This window comes from Rhinatrema bivittatum, chromosome 11 (genome assembly GCF_901001135.1).
Source record: "Rhinatrema bivittatum chromosome 11, aRhiBiv1.1, whole genome shotgun sequence".
NCBI classification, from domain to species: Eukaryota; Metazoa; Chordata; class Amphibia; order Gymnophiona; family Rhinatrematidae; genus Rhinatrema; species Rhinatrema bivittatum.
Window position 1 is genome coordinate 77,442,734 of NC_042625.1, and position 16,999 is coordinate 77,459,732.

Consider the following 16,999-nt stretch of genomic DNA (forward strand, 5'->3'; position numbering starts at 1 on the left):
GTTCTTCTATTCTGAGCCCTTCTGTCTTGAGGGCTTCTGCTTGTTCAGCATTCTGTATGCGAGCCACCCCCTCTTTATTCACGTCCTCTAGACTTGATGGATCCACAGTGTTTATCCCATGCCCCTTTGAAGTCCTTCACGGTTTTTGTCTTCACCACGTCCTCCGGAAGGGCATTCCAGGCATCCACCACTCTCTCTGTGAAGAAATACTTCCTGACATTGGTTCTTAGTCTTCCTCCCTGGAGCCTCAGCTCCGTGACCTCTGGTTCTGCTGATTTTTTTCTGATGGAAAAGGTTTGTCTTTGTCTTTGGATCGTTAAAGCCTTTCAAGTATCTGAAAGTCTGAATCATATCACCCCTGCTCCTCCTTTCCTCCAGGGAGTACATATATTTAGATTCTTCAATCTCTCCTCGTATGTCATTTGATGAAGAGCCTCCACCTTTCTGGTCGCCCTTCTCTGTACCGCTTCCATCTTGTCTCTGTCTCTTTGTAGATACGGTCTCCAGAACTGAACACAGTACCCCAGGTGAGGCCTCACCAAGGACCTGTACAAGGGGATAATCACTTCCCTTTTCTTACTCGATATTCCTCTCTCTATGCAGCCCAGCATTCTTCTTGCTTTTGCTATTGCCTTGTCACATTGTTTCGCAGACTTCATATCATTAGACACTATCACCCCAAGGTCTCTCTCCTGCTCCGTGCACATCCCCCCCCCCCCCCCCATCGAATACAGTTCATTTGGATTTCCACTCCCCATATGCATGACTTTGCACTTCTTGGCATTGAATCTCAGCTGCCATATCTTAGACCACTCTTCCATCTTCCTTAAATCCCGTCTCATTCTCTCCACTCCTTCCGGCGTGTCCACTCTGTTGCAGATCTTAGTGTCGTCCACAAAAAGACAAATCTTACCTTCTATCCCGTCCGCAATGTCGCTCACAAAGATATTGAACTGGACCGGTCCCAACACCGATCCCTGCGGTACACCGCTTAAAACTGCTCTCTCTTCAGAGAAAGTTCCATTTACCATCACACATTGTCTTCTGTCCGTCAACCAGTTTGCAATCCAGGCCACCACCTCTGCACTCACTCCTAAGTTTCTCATTTTATTCACCAGCCTCCTGTGCGGAACCGTATCAAAAGCTTTGCTGAAATCCAAGTAGATGACATCGAGCGCTCTTCCTTGATCCAATTCCTTGGTTATCCAGTCAAAAAAGTCAATCAGATTTGTCTGACAGGACCTTCCCCTGGTGAATCCATGCTGCCTCTGGTCCAGCAATTCTCCGGACTGTAGATAGTTCACAATTCTCTCTTTCAACAGTGACTCCATTACTTTTCCCACCACCGAAGTGGGGCTAACTGGTCTGTAGTTACCAGCCTCCTCTCTGTTCCCACTCTTGTGAAGCGGGACCACCACCGCTCTTCTCCAATCTCTCGGCACCACTCCCGTTTCTAGGGATCTATTGAACAGGTCACACAGCGGATCCGCCAGCACATCTCTGAGCTCCCTCAGTATCCTTGGATGAATCCCATCAGGCCCCATGGCTTTGTCCACTTTCAGATTCTTTAGCTCTTCCCATACATTTTCTACTGTAAAAGGATTTTCATCTACTCCACTCCCCTCCAGTTTTTTTCCTCAAATAACACAAGCTATGATATTTTCCGAAAAGTTAGCTACATCTCAGGAGTTGTAGCTTAAGTTTTCTCTGAAACATTGGGACACTAATGCAAATCCTAATGCTTCCGATTTGAAATTTAAAGGCGCATATCAGCCTTAAAAACCTCTTTCCAATGTGTAAAAGCCCCCCCCCCCATGGGTCTGGCTAGAACCCTGCCACCTCTAGAGGCATCCCAAAAGCAAAGTCAGGTGATACTCTATTCCTCCTCCCCTTTCACAAAATATATCCCCTCTTGATCCAAAGAAAGTTCCCCCCCCCCCTTATAAGTCACCAATCCCCCTTAGCCCACTCTTGGACTGCCCCATACCTTATGATATATCCCTGGTAGTCTAGTGGGGCCCAGACTGCCCCCTAGGCTCTAGGCCATCCACTGACATTTTCCAAAATGGCGACACTCAGCCTTTGCTCCATCACGTGAGGAAGCAAAGGTCGGTTGGTGCCATTTTGAGAGACAGCGGCAGCCAGCCTGGAACTTAAGAGGTGCTCCAGGCCTTACTAGACTACCAGGTGAAGGGGAACCTGAAGAGTGGGCTAGGGTACAGCGGGTTGGGGAGGTAAGATGAGTTCTAAGGGGGGGGGGGGCCCTCTTTGGATCAAGTGGGAGGCTTTTTGTGAATGGGGAGGGTCGGAAAGAGAATAGGCCATTGCTGCACAACTTTTTTTTTATCTATTTATTTTGTTTACCTCTTTTACTTTTGGGTCCCCCTCCAGAGGCAGGGGAGGGCCTTTTACACACTGGAAAGGGGGGGGGGGGGTTTGCTCAGAGCCGCTGCTGGTCCTTTTAGAAGAGGATGGCCTCAAGCAAAATGGGCTGGCTGTCACTGTGCAATTTTTTTTCCCCTTTCCCCACAATCTTTTGCTTTGTGGAATTTTTTCATGAGAAAAAATAGTGGGGGGCAGCCACCATGAAATGTTATTATGGACGTGAAAAATATTATAGGAACTCTCGCCCACAGTGTTTTACCCCACCCTGCAATAAAATACCACAGCTTAGTAATTGACCCTCTATATGCTTGAAGCAACAATAGAGTATATTCTGTGCATTTGAGAGAGCCAGAAAATTCATTTCGTAATCACTTATATTCTGCCTCTTCTCCTTCCCCCCCAAAAAAGGGTAGACAAAGCAGTTTACATCATAAAATACAAAACATTATAAAAAAAACATATCAACATCGTGTAACAATATAAGAGACTAGCAACTGGTGGCGAGCATTTTTATTGGCACATATTGTTTTGTAGGGAAGTGTTAGCTGAAAAGGAAAAAGACATTGTTTTCACCCAGGGCGAGGGACGTGGAGGTACATTTCAAAAAGCCACGGCTGGCTATGAAGTTATTTTATTTGGGGGGTTTTTTTTTTCTGCAATTTCTTCAGCAGTTGGTGGTTGCTGGCATTTAGGAGGCATATTTCCTGGACATCGCTGCTGGCTATCGGTGTTAGCTGCGTCACGTTCCTCAGCGGCATTTGCTTGGCGGCCAGGGAGCCACCACCGCCTGCACCATCTATCGGCGGGCTGGCTCCTTCCTCTCTGACAACTTTATGCGAGCACTGATGGACACACTATCAAGCCTGATATATAAAGAGATCCCTGACAGTACACTGAATGAAATAGAACTTATATTTACATACCAGAGTCCTTCAAAAGAGAACTCAGAATAGGTCACAACATAATCATGAAACTACAATCAAATGGCTAGAGGAGGTTACAGGCTTCTCTCCTCTTCTTCATAAGAGGATACCTCAACCAGAAGAGGCTCCCGCCAAATCTTGTCCTTCCACCTTCAAACGCCTCTTTCCCATGAGCCTTAAATGTCACCCTCTTTACATATCGATTCCCCGCCTCCATAGATGTCATTAGCATTCATCTCTTGGAGGCACAGTTCCCCCCTCCTTCTGAAGGCTTAAAATTTCGTATCCCTATATTTTTTATGTAAGGAAATTAAATGTACACTAAGGTGAATTACAGCTTCTTAGTAGTTCACTCACAAAAAGTCTACCATGTAACCAGCCAGCTTCCTATATGGCTGGGAATTGGAAAACTCCTATATCAGCCCAGGGCATAAAGCAGGAAGCTGTCAATTAGATGCATTTTTCTCTTTAATGCACCCGGCAATGTAACTCTGCACTGCAGCTTAGGGGAGCCCCAAGAATGAAGCTGCAGATGCTCATCGGCAAACCTGAGCCCTGCTTTCTACCCTAGTCCCATACTTCTTATCAGCAGTCCCTTCCTTACGCCTCAGCCACATGCTCCTTCCCTGACCTCGTACTCCTTCTCCCCCTCCCTAGGGTCGCCACCTCACCTAAGTCAACGCAAGCAGGATGATGATGAATCCAAGCCTGCTTTCAAACATCCCCCCCGCCCCTTGCATGCATGAAGATAGCAGGCCAACGGAAATCGGACAAAAAAAAGAACACGCCAGGCTCAGCCTCCGACTCATGTAAAATTGTCATGCCATTAAAGATACTTAAAGCTCAATGGGGGGGCTGCTGCAACCTCCTCGCCTCCTTTTTTCCTTCTTATCCGTAACCCGTCCCGGCACTGAGGAGGCTGCGCAGTTCCCCTGTCATGTGACAAGGGAGTGTCGCTTCAGCGCTGCGCGACAGCGATCACCTGCCTAGGTTTCTAGGACCCCGCCTAGGACAGGAAGGAGGAAGCGGGTCCCGGTGACGAGATTTAAAATAGTAATAATAACAAGAACAAAATGACGGCGGAGCCGGCCATGCTGCGGTCGGTACTGCAGGCTCTAGGGTAGGTGCGGGCGGGGGGAGAGAGAGGAGCAGGGTGTAAGTATACCGGGTTAGACAGCTTCTGTCTTCCAGTGCCTCAAGCCGGTTGGGTTTTCAGGATAGCCACAGTGAATATGCGTTTCTATGCAATGGGGGCAGTGCATGCAAATACAGCTCCTAAAGTAGTCAACGTGGATATCGTGAAAACCTTAGCGGCCTGCTGCACTTGAAGACCGGAATTGCCTACCCCTGGTATAATACAGCCCTGAAGAGAAGTGTGTGTGTGGAGCTCTGGTGAGGAAGGAGGGAGCAGTGTATGTTGGTATACAGCACCAGGGAGGGAGGAGCCGACCTGTGCATCGTACCAGGGGTGGCCTTTCTGATCCTCAAGAGCTACAAACAGGCCAGGGTTTCCCACACCGAATGTGCATGAGAGAGATCTGCATGCACTGTCTCCAATGTAAGCAAATTATATATCATGTATATTCATTTGGCTGTCTTGAAAATCAGGCCTATTTGTGGTTCTTGAGGAATGGAATTGGTTATCTCTGATATATACATCCCTGAGAAGAGGAGCAGTGTGTGTCTGTGCAGTCCTGAGGGGAGGCAACAATTATTGTGTATATGTACAGAGCAGGGAAGGGAGCAGTGTGTGCATGTTTATATATACAGCCCGAGGAAGGGAGCAGTGTGTGTGTGTATTTATAGCCTAGGGAAGGGAGTAATGTGTGTGTGTATATATATATATATATATATATATATATTTGAAAATTTTATATACTGATATTCATTTGCATATCACATCGGTTTACATGGAACTGGTATAACATAACTTTAGAAGATTTACAAGGAACAGGTAATAATAAAACGATTAATAGTTTATGAGAAAAAGGATGGCCACCACACAAGCAAAGCTGTAACTGGGGGATAAACATTAAAAGTTAGATCCAGGACATATAAATGTGGTGTGTAAGAGTAAAAAGGAACCGGTAGTAGTAAAATGATTTAATAAAATATATATATATATATATATCTCCTCAGAAAGAAGTACTCTGTACATACAGTCCCAGAACCAAAGAGAGGAGCAGTTTGTGTATTTACAGTCCCAGGGGGAGGAGCAGTTTGTGTTTTACTGGCCTGGAGAGGGAGTAGTATGGTTTGTGTGTATAAAAATTATTGTAAAATCAACATTTTATCTTTATTATCAAAAATGTTTAATATTGCCTAACTAAAAAACTATAAAATCATAATAGTCCTACTCTATATTGTACAAAATTGAAATTAAATACATATAATCAAAAAACTTCTACATAAACTATGCACATATACTGCACTCATACTTCAACAATATTAAAGTTAATATCGAGCTATTTGCTTGATCGTCAAGAGCTGAGTTAACTAATTGCTGGACTCATGCCGTGTTAAACATGGCTAGTGATCCTTTAGATACTAAGATATATTTGTTTTTGATCAGTGGACAATTTGTATACCGTATATGCTTATTGAAGCTGCATGTGGCAGCTAAGAGTTTTTCTGCAACAAGCACAGATATTGCACATAATTGAGAACAGATTGCTACTATTCATATCATCATTTACCTTCATATCAGTATAGTTTTTCAAGCAGTCAGCATTTTTTCAAATTTCACAGATTTCATGTTCGTCCATGTATAAATTCCCCCTGAAGAAGCCATTAGGTGAAACGAGGATCCTTATCATGGTTCTTCGTGTTTGAATTTTAACATTGGGTTCTGTGATAAAAGCCATTGTAATATGATCAAGTATGATTAACTTCATTTAATGTCAGTGGATCTGTTTAATGGATATAAATTAAGTTTAATATTGTTGAAGTATGAGTGCGGTATGTGTGCATATTTTATGTAGTAGTTTTTTGACTGTGTATTTAATTTCAGTTTTGTACAATATAGAGTAGGACCATTTATAATGATTAGTTAGGCAATATTACACTTTTTATAATAAAGTTACATTTTTGATTTTACAATATTTTTGTAGTGCTTTTTCCTTTAGGGTTTTATATATATATATATATATATATATATATATATATATATATATATATATATTACATATATAGTTTCAGAGAGATAAGTACTCTGTGTATATACAGTCCCAGTCTCAAGGAGATGAGCAGTTTTTGTATTTACAGTCCTGGGGAGAGGACCAGATTGTGTATATATAGCCTCAAGAATAGGAGCACTATGAGTATATACTACCTTGGGAAGGCAGTATTATGTCTGTTTGTATATCTATCTATCTATAGATATATCCATGAAGCAGGAGCTCTGTGTACATATAGCTATGCATAGGAGTAGCCTGATGGTTAGAGCGGCAGACTGTGACCTGGGGAAACCAAAGTTCAAATCTTGCCTCAGATACAAACTTTAGGGTCTGCTTTACTGAATGTATGGGTGAATTTTTGATTGCTCCTTCAATGAGATATGGCAGACAGCTCCTAGAAGCTGCATACACAGTAAAACTGCTGATTAAGATGTGTGGTGGCATGAGCCTGTTAGATGGCTCTGTCAGTGGTCTTCCTTGCTATTCCTGCTACACATTTACTTTCAAAAGTGGATAATTATTTTTTTGTTTGAATTGCTCAAATTTGTAGAAAAAAGTCAGTAGTGTTTAATTGAGGTAATTAAAACCAAAATTGTCTAACAAAGAGAGAGCATTACACCAGTTTTACATTTATTACAAAAAAAAAAAAGTACATGGTAGTTAGACATTTCAGAAACCTTTGTAGCTCCACAGTCCTTGGAAAGAACAGAGCACCTACTTTGAAGAGCTGCTGCCAAATTCTTCCAGTTTGTCTTGATGGCTGGCAATTTTCTTCTGCCTTTCAGGTACGAAGGCTCGCTGATGAAGGATGTGGAGGTGGATAAGTTGATAAGTGGCGGAGCTTCGTGCCAAGAGTTCACGACATTGTGCTGCTGGCTGGTTTCTGAGCTGAAGCTGCTGTGCTCACTAGAGGAAGATGTCAGTCTCACTAGTGGTAAGAAAAGCAGGAAAGCCATTGACTACCCAAGCCAGACTTCCAGCAGTACTCTGCACCTGTACACCTTACCTTTTTTTTTTTTTTTTTTTTAGAGCTGAGCAATTGTGTGGATGGGCAAATTAGATAGGCCATATGGTCCTTTTCTGCCATCATGTTTCTGTGTTTTAACCTACTTTCAGCAGCATATTTATCCTGCGGGGAACAGATGATTTAAAGACATGCAACAGAGAGAGAAATGTTGAGAGAGTGGTGTCAGAAGTGAGGATGAGAGAATCAGAAGATACAGGAATCCAAGAAAGAGTTCTAAGAATAGTAGCACAATATTTCCATTTCATCCTGCTACACCAGACCAGTGAGTCCTCACAAGTAGGTTATGTCCCCCTACCAGCAGATGGAGGCAGAGCACAAGATTTTCTCTGACAGCATTGCTACTGTGTATCGGTGGCGCAGCACCAAGAAATTCCAGCAGATGGTAGGGCTCACTGATGGTGCAGCAAGATCCAACAGGAGACTCGAGTGTGCCGTGGGCCAGGCCTGGTTCTGTCAGGAGAACGAGTCCATTCCTGTGGCTCCCAGTCACAGAGGGGACTTGGTAGAGCCTTGGGAGTGGGATTTCTTTCAGTAGTAGACTGGAGAGAAAAAGAGGACAGCTGTATTCACAATTGCAGTAGGAAAGAATCCTTCAGCCTCTTCCCTCTCAGTCCCCCTCACTTGGTTATTTGCCTGCCTATCTCTTTAAATTATTTGACAACAGAAAAAAGACACTGATTTTGAAGAGAAGTGGCTCTGAACTTAGTGCACAGGCTTCTCTGGTGACTCTTCAGGTTTGCAGCAGATCACTGTGGCATCAGTTTGGAACAGGGCTGGCATGGATGCATCTGAGCTCCCTCGCCACAGTCCTGCATGCTGCTCCCAGCACTCAGGGTCCACTTTAGGATGTCTTGTACCTGAACGGGAGAGCTTGCTGGAGAGTGCTCGCAAGCATTGGGTAGCTCCAGCGCGTCCCCCTCCCCACCTACCTACTGGAGAGGCTCTTAAGTCTGATCTGCAGTCTGGGACAGTCCCTGAGTATGCCTCCAGTATGCCACTTTTGGCAGGAGCGTCAGCCATTTTGGGCCAGCATCCTGCGGACATTTTAGGCCCTCTTCATTCGCACTTGAGTTCAGAAGGTGACTTTGGGGATCCCCCAGTGAAGATATGATCAAGAATTTCTCAGTGCTGCACCACCAATACATAGTGGCGAAGATGCATAGAAAAAAATCTTGTGCTCTGCCTCCATCTGCTGGTAGGGGGATATAACCCAGCTGTAAGGCTCACTGGACTGGTGTAGCAGGATTCATGGAGAGAAAATTAATAGGTAAGGAAAATTTCTCCATAGCAAAAGAATGTATAGACACACACAAATCCAAGGAGCTGTATATGTAGGGGGTTTCTTTTTCAGTTTATATATTTTTCCCAGGAATTTATCAGCATTTATTACAACAAGGAGAAATGTGACATTTATCCGGAAAAATGACATCATTTTTTTCCACTGATTTCTCCTGTTTTTGCTCATATTAATAAACACTGATAAATTCCCAGGTAAAATAAAATTAAGTCTGGAAACGAAGGTCCTTATGTATATGCCCATAGGTTTGGGAGTCAGGTTGTATATAAAGGCCTCTTATACAGTGAAATAGCCAAGACAGAAATTGATTGAAGCTTTAAAAACATTTTAGTGCATTGTGGCAACAACATGATTAGTATTTTAGCACATCTTGAGCTAGGACGCTTAATGTTGGTGAGCAATGAGTAGGAAAGTGCAGTATCAGATCCTAGGACCGATTGATCAGAGGCAGCAGATAACCTGGTTTCCTCTTCTGTCCAGGGCCTGAGGATGCAGACACCTTCCAGCTGGAGATGAGCGGAGTGCTGAGTGAGCTGCACTGTCCATATATATCACTAACCTCTGGGGATGTGACCTCTCGGCTGACCAACAGCAAAAACTGCCTGCTGCTGCTTGGTAAGGGGGACTGCAGGGATTGGGAGAAGAGAAGGAAAGAGGGAGTGGTTTGTTTTTTTAAATTGAAAAACCGTTTCTGATTTCAGTGGTTTCATACTACAAAAGATTGCATTCCTGTTTACAGCATTCAGTCATAGCCGTCACCCTCACTTTTTACTCCAGATCAGTTTTGGATAGGAAAGTACTGTAACAATGCAAATACTTCTGGTGACACCTTGCACTAAGAAGACACAGCCAAGTTCTGGTAGCGTGAGACCTGCAGCTTTTCCTGTGTTTTATCTTCTGTTTGCAGTGTTTCTGAGCTCGGAGCTGCAGGCGGCTAGGCTGCTGTCCAGCAGACTGACTCCTGCACCAGAGCAGAGCGAGGCTGCCGAGGAACTCGCACTGATCAGCCAGGCTCTGAACATGCCTGAGTCTACTTTGGGCAGCCCCATGTCACAGCTGCTAGAGGAGATAAGATCTAAGGTGAAGGGAACCTGGACAGCGAGTGAACGCTTGTCTACCGTTGGGCTCAGGGGATGTCTGCATGGAACCCTCCCGTTTTTCTACCGATTGCTCAAGGCCGCTGTTAGCAGCACAGCCCTTGGTATGTCACAGCGTCCGTGCTGCCAGCCCTCCAGTGCTGGCTAGGAAGAACAAGCCGGTACTAGATCCCACAAACTTCTCATCTGACAGCAGCAGCTGTACCGATCAGCCAAAAGAAAAAAGCTCCTTACTTGGCCCAGCAGTAAAAAAAAGAAAAAAAAAAAAAAGGTTTTCGTTCAAGCGCAGTTCTTGCCTTGCTCCCCAGAGAAGAGCACACTTTCCCTTTCATAACAGCTTTCACTTTTTTTCCCCTTTGTTTCTCCAGCCAGCTGAAATGTGCATGTCCCCCTTAGGTATCTGACACCTTGTCTACCCTGCCTGAGAGTGAAGCAGTGATGAGTCCTCTGCTGAGAATCCCCTTGGATCCCCATCAGTGGGTATGGTGGAGTGCTTTTTTTTGGAGTGGAGAAGGTTGCATCCCATCCTGTGACATTTGTATCGGCTGTGCTCTAGACTGGAATATAGTAACATTAGTAAATGACGGCAAAAAAAAAAAAAAAGACCCAAATGGTCCATCCAGTCTGCCCAACAAGTCGCCCTGCGTGACTTTCCCTTTCATGGCTGCAGCTGTCTTACCTCCTCCCATCCTTTGCAATCCCCAGGAGCAGCTGTTGCAGATCCAGTGGGCCTTGCACAGCGAGTATGAATGTCGCATGCGAATGCTGGTCACCCGCTTCCATGTAACACTGCAGTCCTTCCACTGGTCCGAGAGGTCAAAGGTGAGAGGCAACAGAGCTATGAAAAAAGACGGTTGTCATTTTTTGCCACATAGTCACTGTTGACAATGAGCAACTCATACAATCTGATTTGAATCGGTCAGATGACGAGAAACGACTGCAGGATATGTTATGTCGTTCCATATGAGCTGGTCATGTCTGGAACATGCTTCTCTCTTTCTTTCTGACTAGCAGCTTCCTTCTTCACGCCGCCTCCTTGATTTACTCTGTTTTCAAACATGGTTTAACAGGGCTGATTCTAGGTTGAAATCTTAACTGTAGCCTTCGCCTCATTAAGTTCTGATCAATTGCGTTTCCGCATAACCCTCCCAGGACCGAGAGGCAGAAATGCTCCAGGCGTACACGCCTCTCCGCCATGCCTTAACCGTACAGTCTCGTGTATCCTTGGCCCACCTGCTGGCCATGCGGGAGGACTCCTCGCGAATCGTCAAAACCAGCAGTGGCATCTCTCTGGAGAATACAAGCTGCTCCTTGAACAAGGTGAGCATCAGAGGGTGGCAGGGCGTTGAGTCCTGGCGCTGTGGCTAATTGTGTTAATGGAAGGCTTGCCTAATTAGGGGTGTGGGGAACAGGAAAAAGCTAAGGCTTTAGGCTGCTTGATGCAGCTGCTTTGGAGTGGTAAACCTCATTGTTATAAAGTAGAGGGGAAAAGGAGAGTCACAGACTAACGAAAAGGCAACTAAAAGGAATCTGGCATATACCAAACTGGTGGCCCTCTGCCAATTAGAGTTATCACTCCACATGCAGCTTTTGGACAGGCACGTCCATTCCTACAGGTGTAATTGAAATATTGTATAGTAGTGATGCACTTGGTAAATGCCATGCCTGGATGAGATGTAACTGTGAAAGCACCATATCTTCTCCCCTCACTCACCCTGAAATTGTCTTCCTCCTGAGGTTCTCATGGGCAGTGTCCCAGATCGAGGGGGCAGGCCCAACGAGATAGAGCCCCCCATGCCGATGTGGGAGAAGAGGAGAGAGTGGGGGAGCGACAGCCGCCGGAAACGCTGGAGCAAGCACGGCAGAAAAAAGAACCGCTAGGTTTGGAACTCGGGACTCAGCGCAGGTCGCCCCGTGGCAGTTGTGGTATTCCTGGGCCGTCATGGACTTTACTTCCTGACCTCTTGAGAAAGTTTTGCCCTCATTACTTGTAACCAACTTGCTCAACAGGTGCCATGGGGAATGAATATCTCAAGTACTTGCCTTGTTACCCAGCAGGGGGCACTGTAAATGTCTGTATTACTGTTTGCTTTAATGGTTAAATCAGCTAAGTGGGACTGATTGTAGAAAGGCTAATGAAAACAGTGAAGTACTTTTTTTTTCTTTATATAAATACCAGAGAAATTGTGATACATTTTTCTTTAATTTTGGATTGATAAGATCACATTTCCATGGCCCAAATCTCTGTGTTTAGAAGAAAGTTTGCCGAGGTTTTGGTGTACTTGTCTTAGAAAACTTCACTTATTTTTGGTTATGCCCTAGAGATACTGTATAATAAATATTTATAAAATCCTGTGCATCAGCATAGTAGTAGCTGATATAATACTTTTTTTTTTAATTGAAATATTTATTAAGCCAACAGTACCAAAGGCAAAGAGCAATAAAAACAATCAAATACAGGTTAGCCTATATAACCCATATATGGAACCCCAAACCCAATACAACATCATGCCCCCAGAACTCCTGCCCCTCAAGTACAATAAACATTCAGTGTAAAACCAAAGTAATATGAACCACTCAGCTTTCAGGGCTCCATGAGTTAATGGTGACTGTAGAACAAGAAGACCTGTATTGCATGAGAGATCCAATCGGGCTCAAGCAGGTGGCTGGGAGCACGTGACGGGTGGTCTCCTGCTGAAGCTAATGGTTCCAAGTTGATACTTTCCCCCAAAGCTCAGACTTCCAATGGCTTTTTTGGTTTTGTGTTTTTTTTTTTTTAACCCCGGCACGGAGGTTGTGGCACAATAAACCCACCTGACAAATAGCATTGTGTGCCTGAAGCTTTCTGTCCTAGTTCGAGGACCTCTCTTACATTTTGGAGTCGCACTCGAGGTGCAGTGAGTCCATGTCCTCCAGGAGGAAGGTGACCATGGGCTGGGAGCAGGCTTGCAGCTGGCTCTTTAGCGCCCCCAGCTCTTCCTGCAGGCTGCAGACTTGGCCCTGCAGTCTGGCATTCTCCACGTTCAGCTGTGAATTAGAACAGTGCAGGCTGGCATTCTCGAGCAGCAGACGGTCTCTTTCCTAAAAGATAACCGAGGCACGCCAGTGAATGCAGAGAGCGTTTCCCTGTGACATGCTAGCATGCACTACGTGGACATTAAGGGTGAAAATGCTGAGACGGGTTTTCAGCGAAAAGTACTCTGCTTGGGTAAGGGGGGCCCAGAAAGGTACTGTGCATAGTTACAGGCCAGGCTAAGAGAAGATCTCTTGCCTACAACCTTTCATCAAGTCCCCATAGCGGAGACACACAGATGTGTACTGGTAGAAATGCACATACAGTAATTGCAGATGTTTACATGTGCGTGTGATTTTGTACTTGGCATATGGTCTTGCTGACATTTGTACTAGCAAACACCCATTCGCTTTCACACATGCTTGTACCTTTTCTAGCGTCTTCAGTTGCTTGAGGTGGTCCTCGCTGGGTGAAGTTTTTAGGCTGTTCGTCTGGACGAGGCTGCTCTGTTCTTGCTGAATCCCAGGGTTCTGACAGCTAAGGAGAGCCTCTGAGGGGCTGGATTTGTGCGTGAACGGGGGAGCGAACCCCTCAGTCTGTGTCTCTTTATGCATTGTCCTCACAGGCCGTGTACAGATGGAGCTTTTTTGAACTGATCCTCCCATTGTCACGACGGTGCGTTCCTTATTCCCAAACCTGCGATTGCTGCTTGGACTGTGTAAAAACGTGGAGGCTTCCTCCTCTGAACCTGTTCGGGGGAGATACACAGGAGAAGCTCATTAAAGACATTGGCCTTTTTCTCCGGGACTTTCATCTGCGGCTTTCTTGTGTTACTTCCATGCCATCTTCTGTCCCACAGAAAATGCCCAGAGACGAGGAGAGAGCTTCAAGGGAGAGTCCTTGATATACAGCCTTTTACTATTTTTCTTGATATGGAGAACCATGGTGGCATTTGGCAACACACTTGTCTTGTGAGTTAGCTTCTGTATATTTATAAAATATCTTCAAATGCTGAACATCAGCCAGAGCTGGACCCTTGGTCAGCACTCCTGCACCATTTCCTACAGTGCCTCCTGTGGGGACAGGCTAGGACTGCAAGAGCTGTAAGCTCCCTACTACTACCACCACTTAGTTCTATAGCACTACTAAATGTATGCAGCGATATACGGATATACACAAGAGACTGTCTCTGTTCTTTTCTGGGAGAGATGCTGGGCGCCTGCAGGCATTGCGAACTTGCCCATAGTCTGTGCCCCCTGAACGATTCCCTACAGGGCTTCCTACTGGGAGAAGCTGGAACTGCCTTCAGTGCTCCTGCATCATTCCCTACAGAATATTTGAGTCTTTACCTGCCTGGCACTCCCCCTCCCTTCCATCTTGTCCTGCTACACCAGTCCAGTCCGTGACAAATAGGTTGTTTCCCCCTACCAGCAGATGGAGGCAGAGAGCACGGTTTTCCTTTGTGATATCACAGCTACTACTTACAGGTGGGGCTATAAACAGCAGGAATCCAGTATTTTTCTGCCTTCAGCACTGGATTGGTGCAGCAGCTCTGAATTGGATTTGTGATCAGACCCAGGGCCAGGCCACTGGTTGTGAGCCCATTTCTCTGCTCCCAGCCCCCAAGGAGATGTTTGGTTAAGCCTGCTGAGGAACAATAAACTTATCAGATTTTTTTTTAAATTTCCTTTTTCTTTCTGAGAGGAGGTTTACCTGCTTCCCTCCTTTTCTCTGCTCTCCTCTCATTCTGGTTACTCTTCTCCCCCCTCCCCCTTCAGCTCTAAGTGTGTTGGCTATTGTGGCTGCGCAATTGAGCCAGCTGACTCTTGGTCTAAAACCATCTGGGAAAGCTGCACTTTAAGGACAGGCTGCTGTTCAGGGAGGATCTGGATCATTGGTTAAGATTCACAGAGATCCTAAGCCTCGAGTTGCCAGAGGATAAGGGCTGCTCCTTTTATAGGGCTGGCAGAGGTCTTGGACAGTTTCAAGCTTCACAGTGATATTAGCCGGGTCAACACCATTTTGGTACTACCTCCGCTGCTTATTTGGGCCACGGAGGCCAGGCTCAGTCCTTTCATGGAGCCAGGAGACAGAGGGTGGATGCCAGTTCTTCCTCAGGAGTTGGAAGAACCATCTCATGAGGTGCCCTGGGTTCACTCACTCTTGGTTCCTGTAGGATGCTATCTGTAGACGTTTTACAGGGAGTGGACCCACACAACGAGCAACCAGTGGGTGTTGGAAATAATTCATTCTGGTTATATCTTCAATCTTTATCAACCCCTTCAAGATGTCTTTTCTGATATCGCCTTCTTCCACTCTGGCAAAGCAGCGGGTGGTCCACAAGACTTTGCTGAAACTGCAGCTCTTGTGGTATTGGTGCCCCCAACAGTGCAGGGCTGAGGACGTTATTCCATTTATTTCATGGTGCCCAAAAAAGACTGTTCCTTTTGTCCAATCCTAAGGTTGTGAACCACAGTTTGTGGGTTCCACCTTTTTCATATGGAAACTTTGCAGTCCATTCTCATCACGGTTCACCAGGGGGGAGTTCCTGTTCTCAGTGAATCTGTGGAAGCCTACCTGTATATTCCCATTCAGGACAGGGATCAAAGGTATCAATATTTTTGTGTGCTGTGAGAACATTTCCAGTTCCAAGCATTACCATTCGGTCTAGCGACCGCACCACAAGTATTTACCAAGGTGATGATCGTGATGGCTATGGCTGTTTGTTGCGAGGGAATTACAGTCCAACCATATCTCAACGATTGGTTAATTCGAGCACCATCTCACAAGGAGGCAGAGTGCATGACTCATCAAGTGGTTCAGTTTTTAGAAGGCCTGGCTGGGTGGTCAATTTCGTTAAAAGTACCCTACAGTCCACGCAGTTCCTGGAGTATTTGGGAGTATGATTTGACACATAGGTGGAACAGGTATTCCTCACAGATGAGAGAGTGCACAAGATACTCAGTCAGGTTCAGGGCTTCCTGGAGCTGCCAATCCCCTCTGTGTGGGATTACTAGCAGATGCTTTGTCTGATGGTGGCAACTCTGGATTTGGTGGCATGGGCCAGAGCTCACATGCGCTCTCTCCAGACTTCGCTTGTGACTCTGTGGTCCCCCACATTCACAGGATTACGGAGTTTGACTCCCTCTGAGTCAGTCGGTGTACCAGTTGCTTCTCTGGTGGCTGGTCCCTCACATCTGTTGAGGGGAGTCAGCCTAGCCACTCCATCCTGGGTCTTGGTAATGACAAATGCGAGCCTCTCAGGTTGGGGGGGGGGGGTGGACTCATTATCAGGATCAGGTGCATCAAGGAAGTTGGTCTCCGAAGAAGACCTCATGGTCCATCAACTGACTGGAGACCAGGGCCATTCTTCTGGCTTTTCTCCATTTCCTCTCGCTGTGTCAGGGGAAGGCCATTCGGGTCCTCTCAGACAATGCCACCATGGTGGCATATGTGACTTGACAGGGAGGAACCAAGAGTCAAGGGGTCTCAGTGGAGCATCTCTCCTTTTCCCATGGGTGGAGAAGAATCTATGGTTGCTTTCGGCGATACATATCACTGGTCAGGAAAATGTCCAGGCTGACTTCCTCAGCCGAAATCTGCTAGAACCTGACAAATGGGAGCAGAGCTTGAATGCTTTTCACGGGATTTGTCGCAAGTGGGGTTGTCCTCAGGTGGATTTGATGGCAACTCAGCAGAACATGACAAAGCTGGCAAAGAGAGCAAGGATCGGTGGGTATCGACACCCTAGTGCAGCCCTGACCAGAGGGAGATCTTCTTTATATCTTCTCTCCATAGGCGCTCAAAGGCAGGCTGCTATGGTGGATAGAGCTGGAGAGCAACAGACTGATTGCGCCAGACCTTGATACATGGATCTTATCCGGCTGCAAGTGGATCAGCCCTTCTGCCTCCCGAAGGTGTAGGATCTCTTGGCTCAGGGGCCTGTAGTCATGGAGGATCCTGCGCCATTCTTTCTTACAGCCTGGCTCTTGAGTAGAGCTGGTTCCGCAAGAAGGGGGTATTCTTCAGCGGTAATTTCTACTCTATTGAAGTATTAGAAATGGTCCACTTCCTTGGCTTA

The 16,999-nt window shown here is 45.8% G+C and overlaps 2 protein-coding genes across 4 annotated transcripts in view; one reads left to right on the forward strand and one right to left on the reverse strand.

Moving 5' to 3' along the window:
* Nucleotides 1-4,211: 4,211 nt before the first annotated feature.
* FAM98C (family with sequence similarity 98 member C) lies at nucleotides 4,212-12,262 on the forward strand. 2 transcript variants are annotated; one of them, XM_029619171.1, is made up of 8 exons: nucleotides 4,215-4,428; nucleotides 7,270-7,418; nucleotides 9,289-9,423; nucleotides 9,716-9,888; nucleotides 10,302-10,385; nucleotides 10,611-10,727; nucleotides 11,058-11,225; nucleotides 11,643-12,262. In XM_029619171.1, the coding sequence occupies exons 1-8, from the start codon at nucleotides 4,382-4,384 to the stop codon at nucleotides 11,784-11,786; spliced, it is 1,017 nt and encodes a 338-aa protein (XP_029475031.1). In that variant the 5' UTR covers nucleotides 4,215-4,381; the 3' UTR covers nucleotides 11,787-12,262. The 2 variants fall into 2 exon arrangements, with proteins under 2 accessions (XP_029475032.1, XP_029475031.1); XM_029619172.1 differs by lacking the exon at nucleotides 10,302-10,385 and having other exon boundaries at nucleotides 4,212-4,428.
* Nucleotides 12,263-12,363: 101 nt separating this feature from the next.
* The window catches only part of RASGRP4 (RAS guanyl releasing protein 4), a 57,297-nt gene continuing 52,661 nt past the window's right edge, over nucleotides 12,364-16,999 (reverse strand). For both annotated transcript variants that reach the window (XM_029619169.1, XM_029619170.1), the window contains 2 exons: nucleotides 13,347-13,666; nucleotides 12,364-12,986 (listed from right to left, as the gene is read on the reverse strand). In XM_029619169.1, the coding sequence (XP_029475029.1) occupies nucleotides 12,774-12,986; nucleotides 13,347-13,666 (533 nt within the window). In that variant the 3' untranslated portion in view covers nucleotides 12,364-12,773. The remainder of the gene's footprint in view (nucleotides 12,987-13,346; nucleotides 13,667-16,999) is intronic.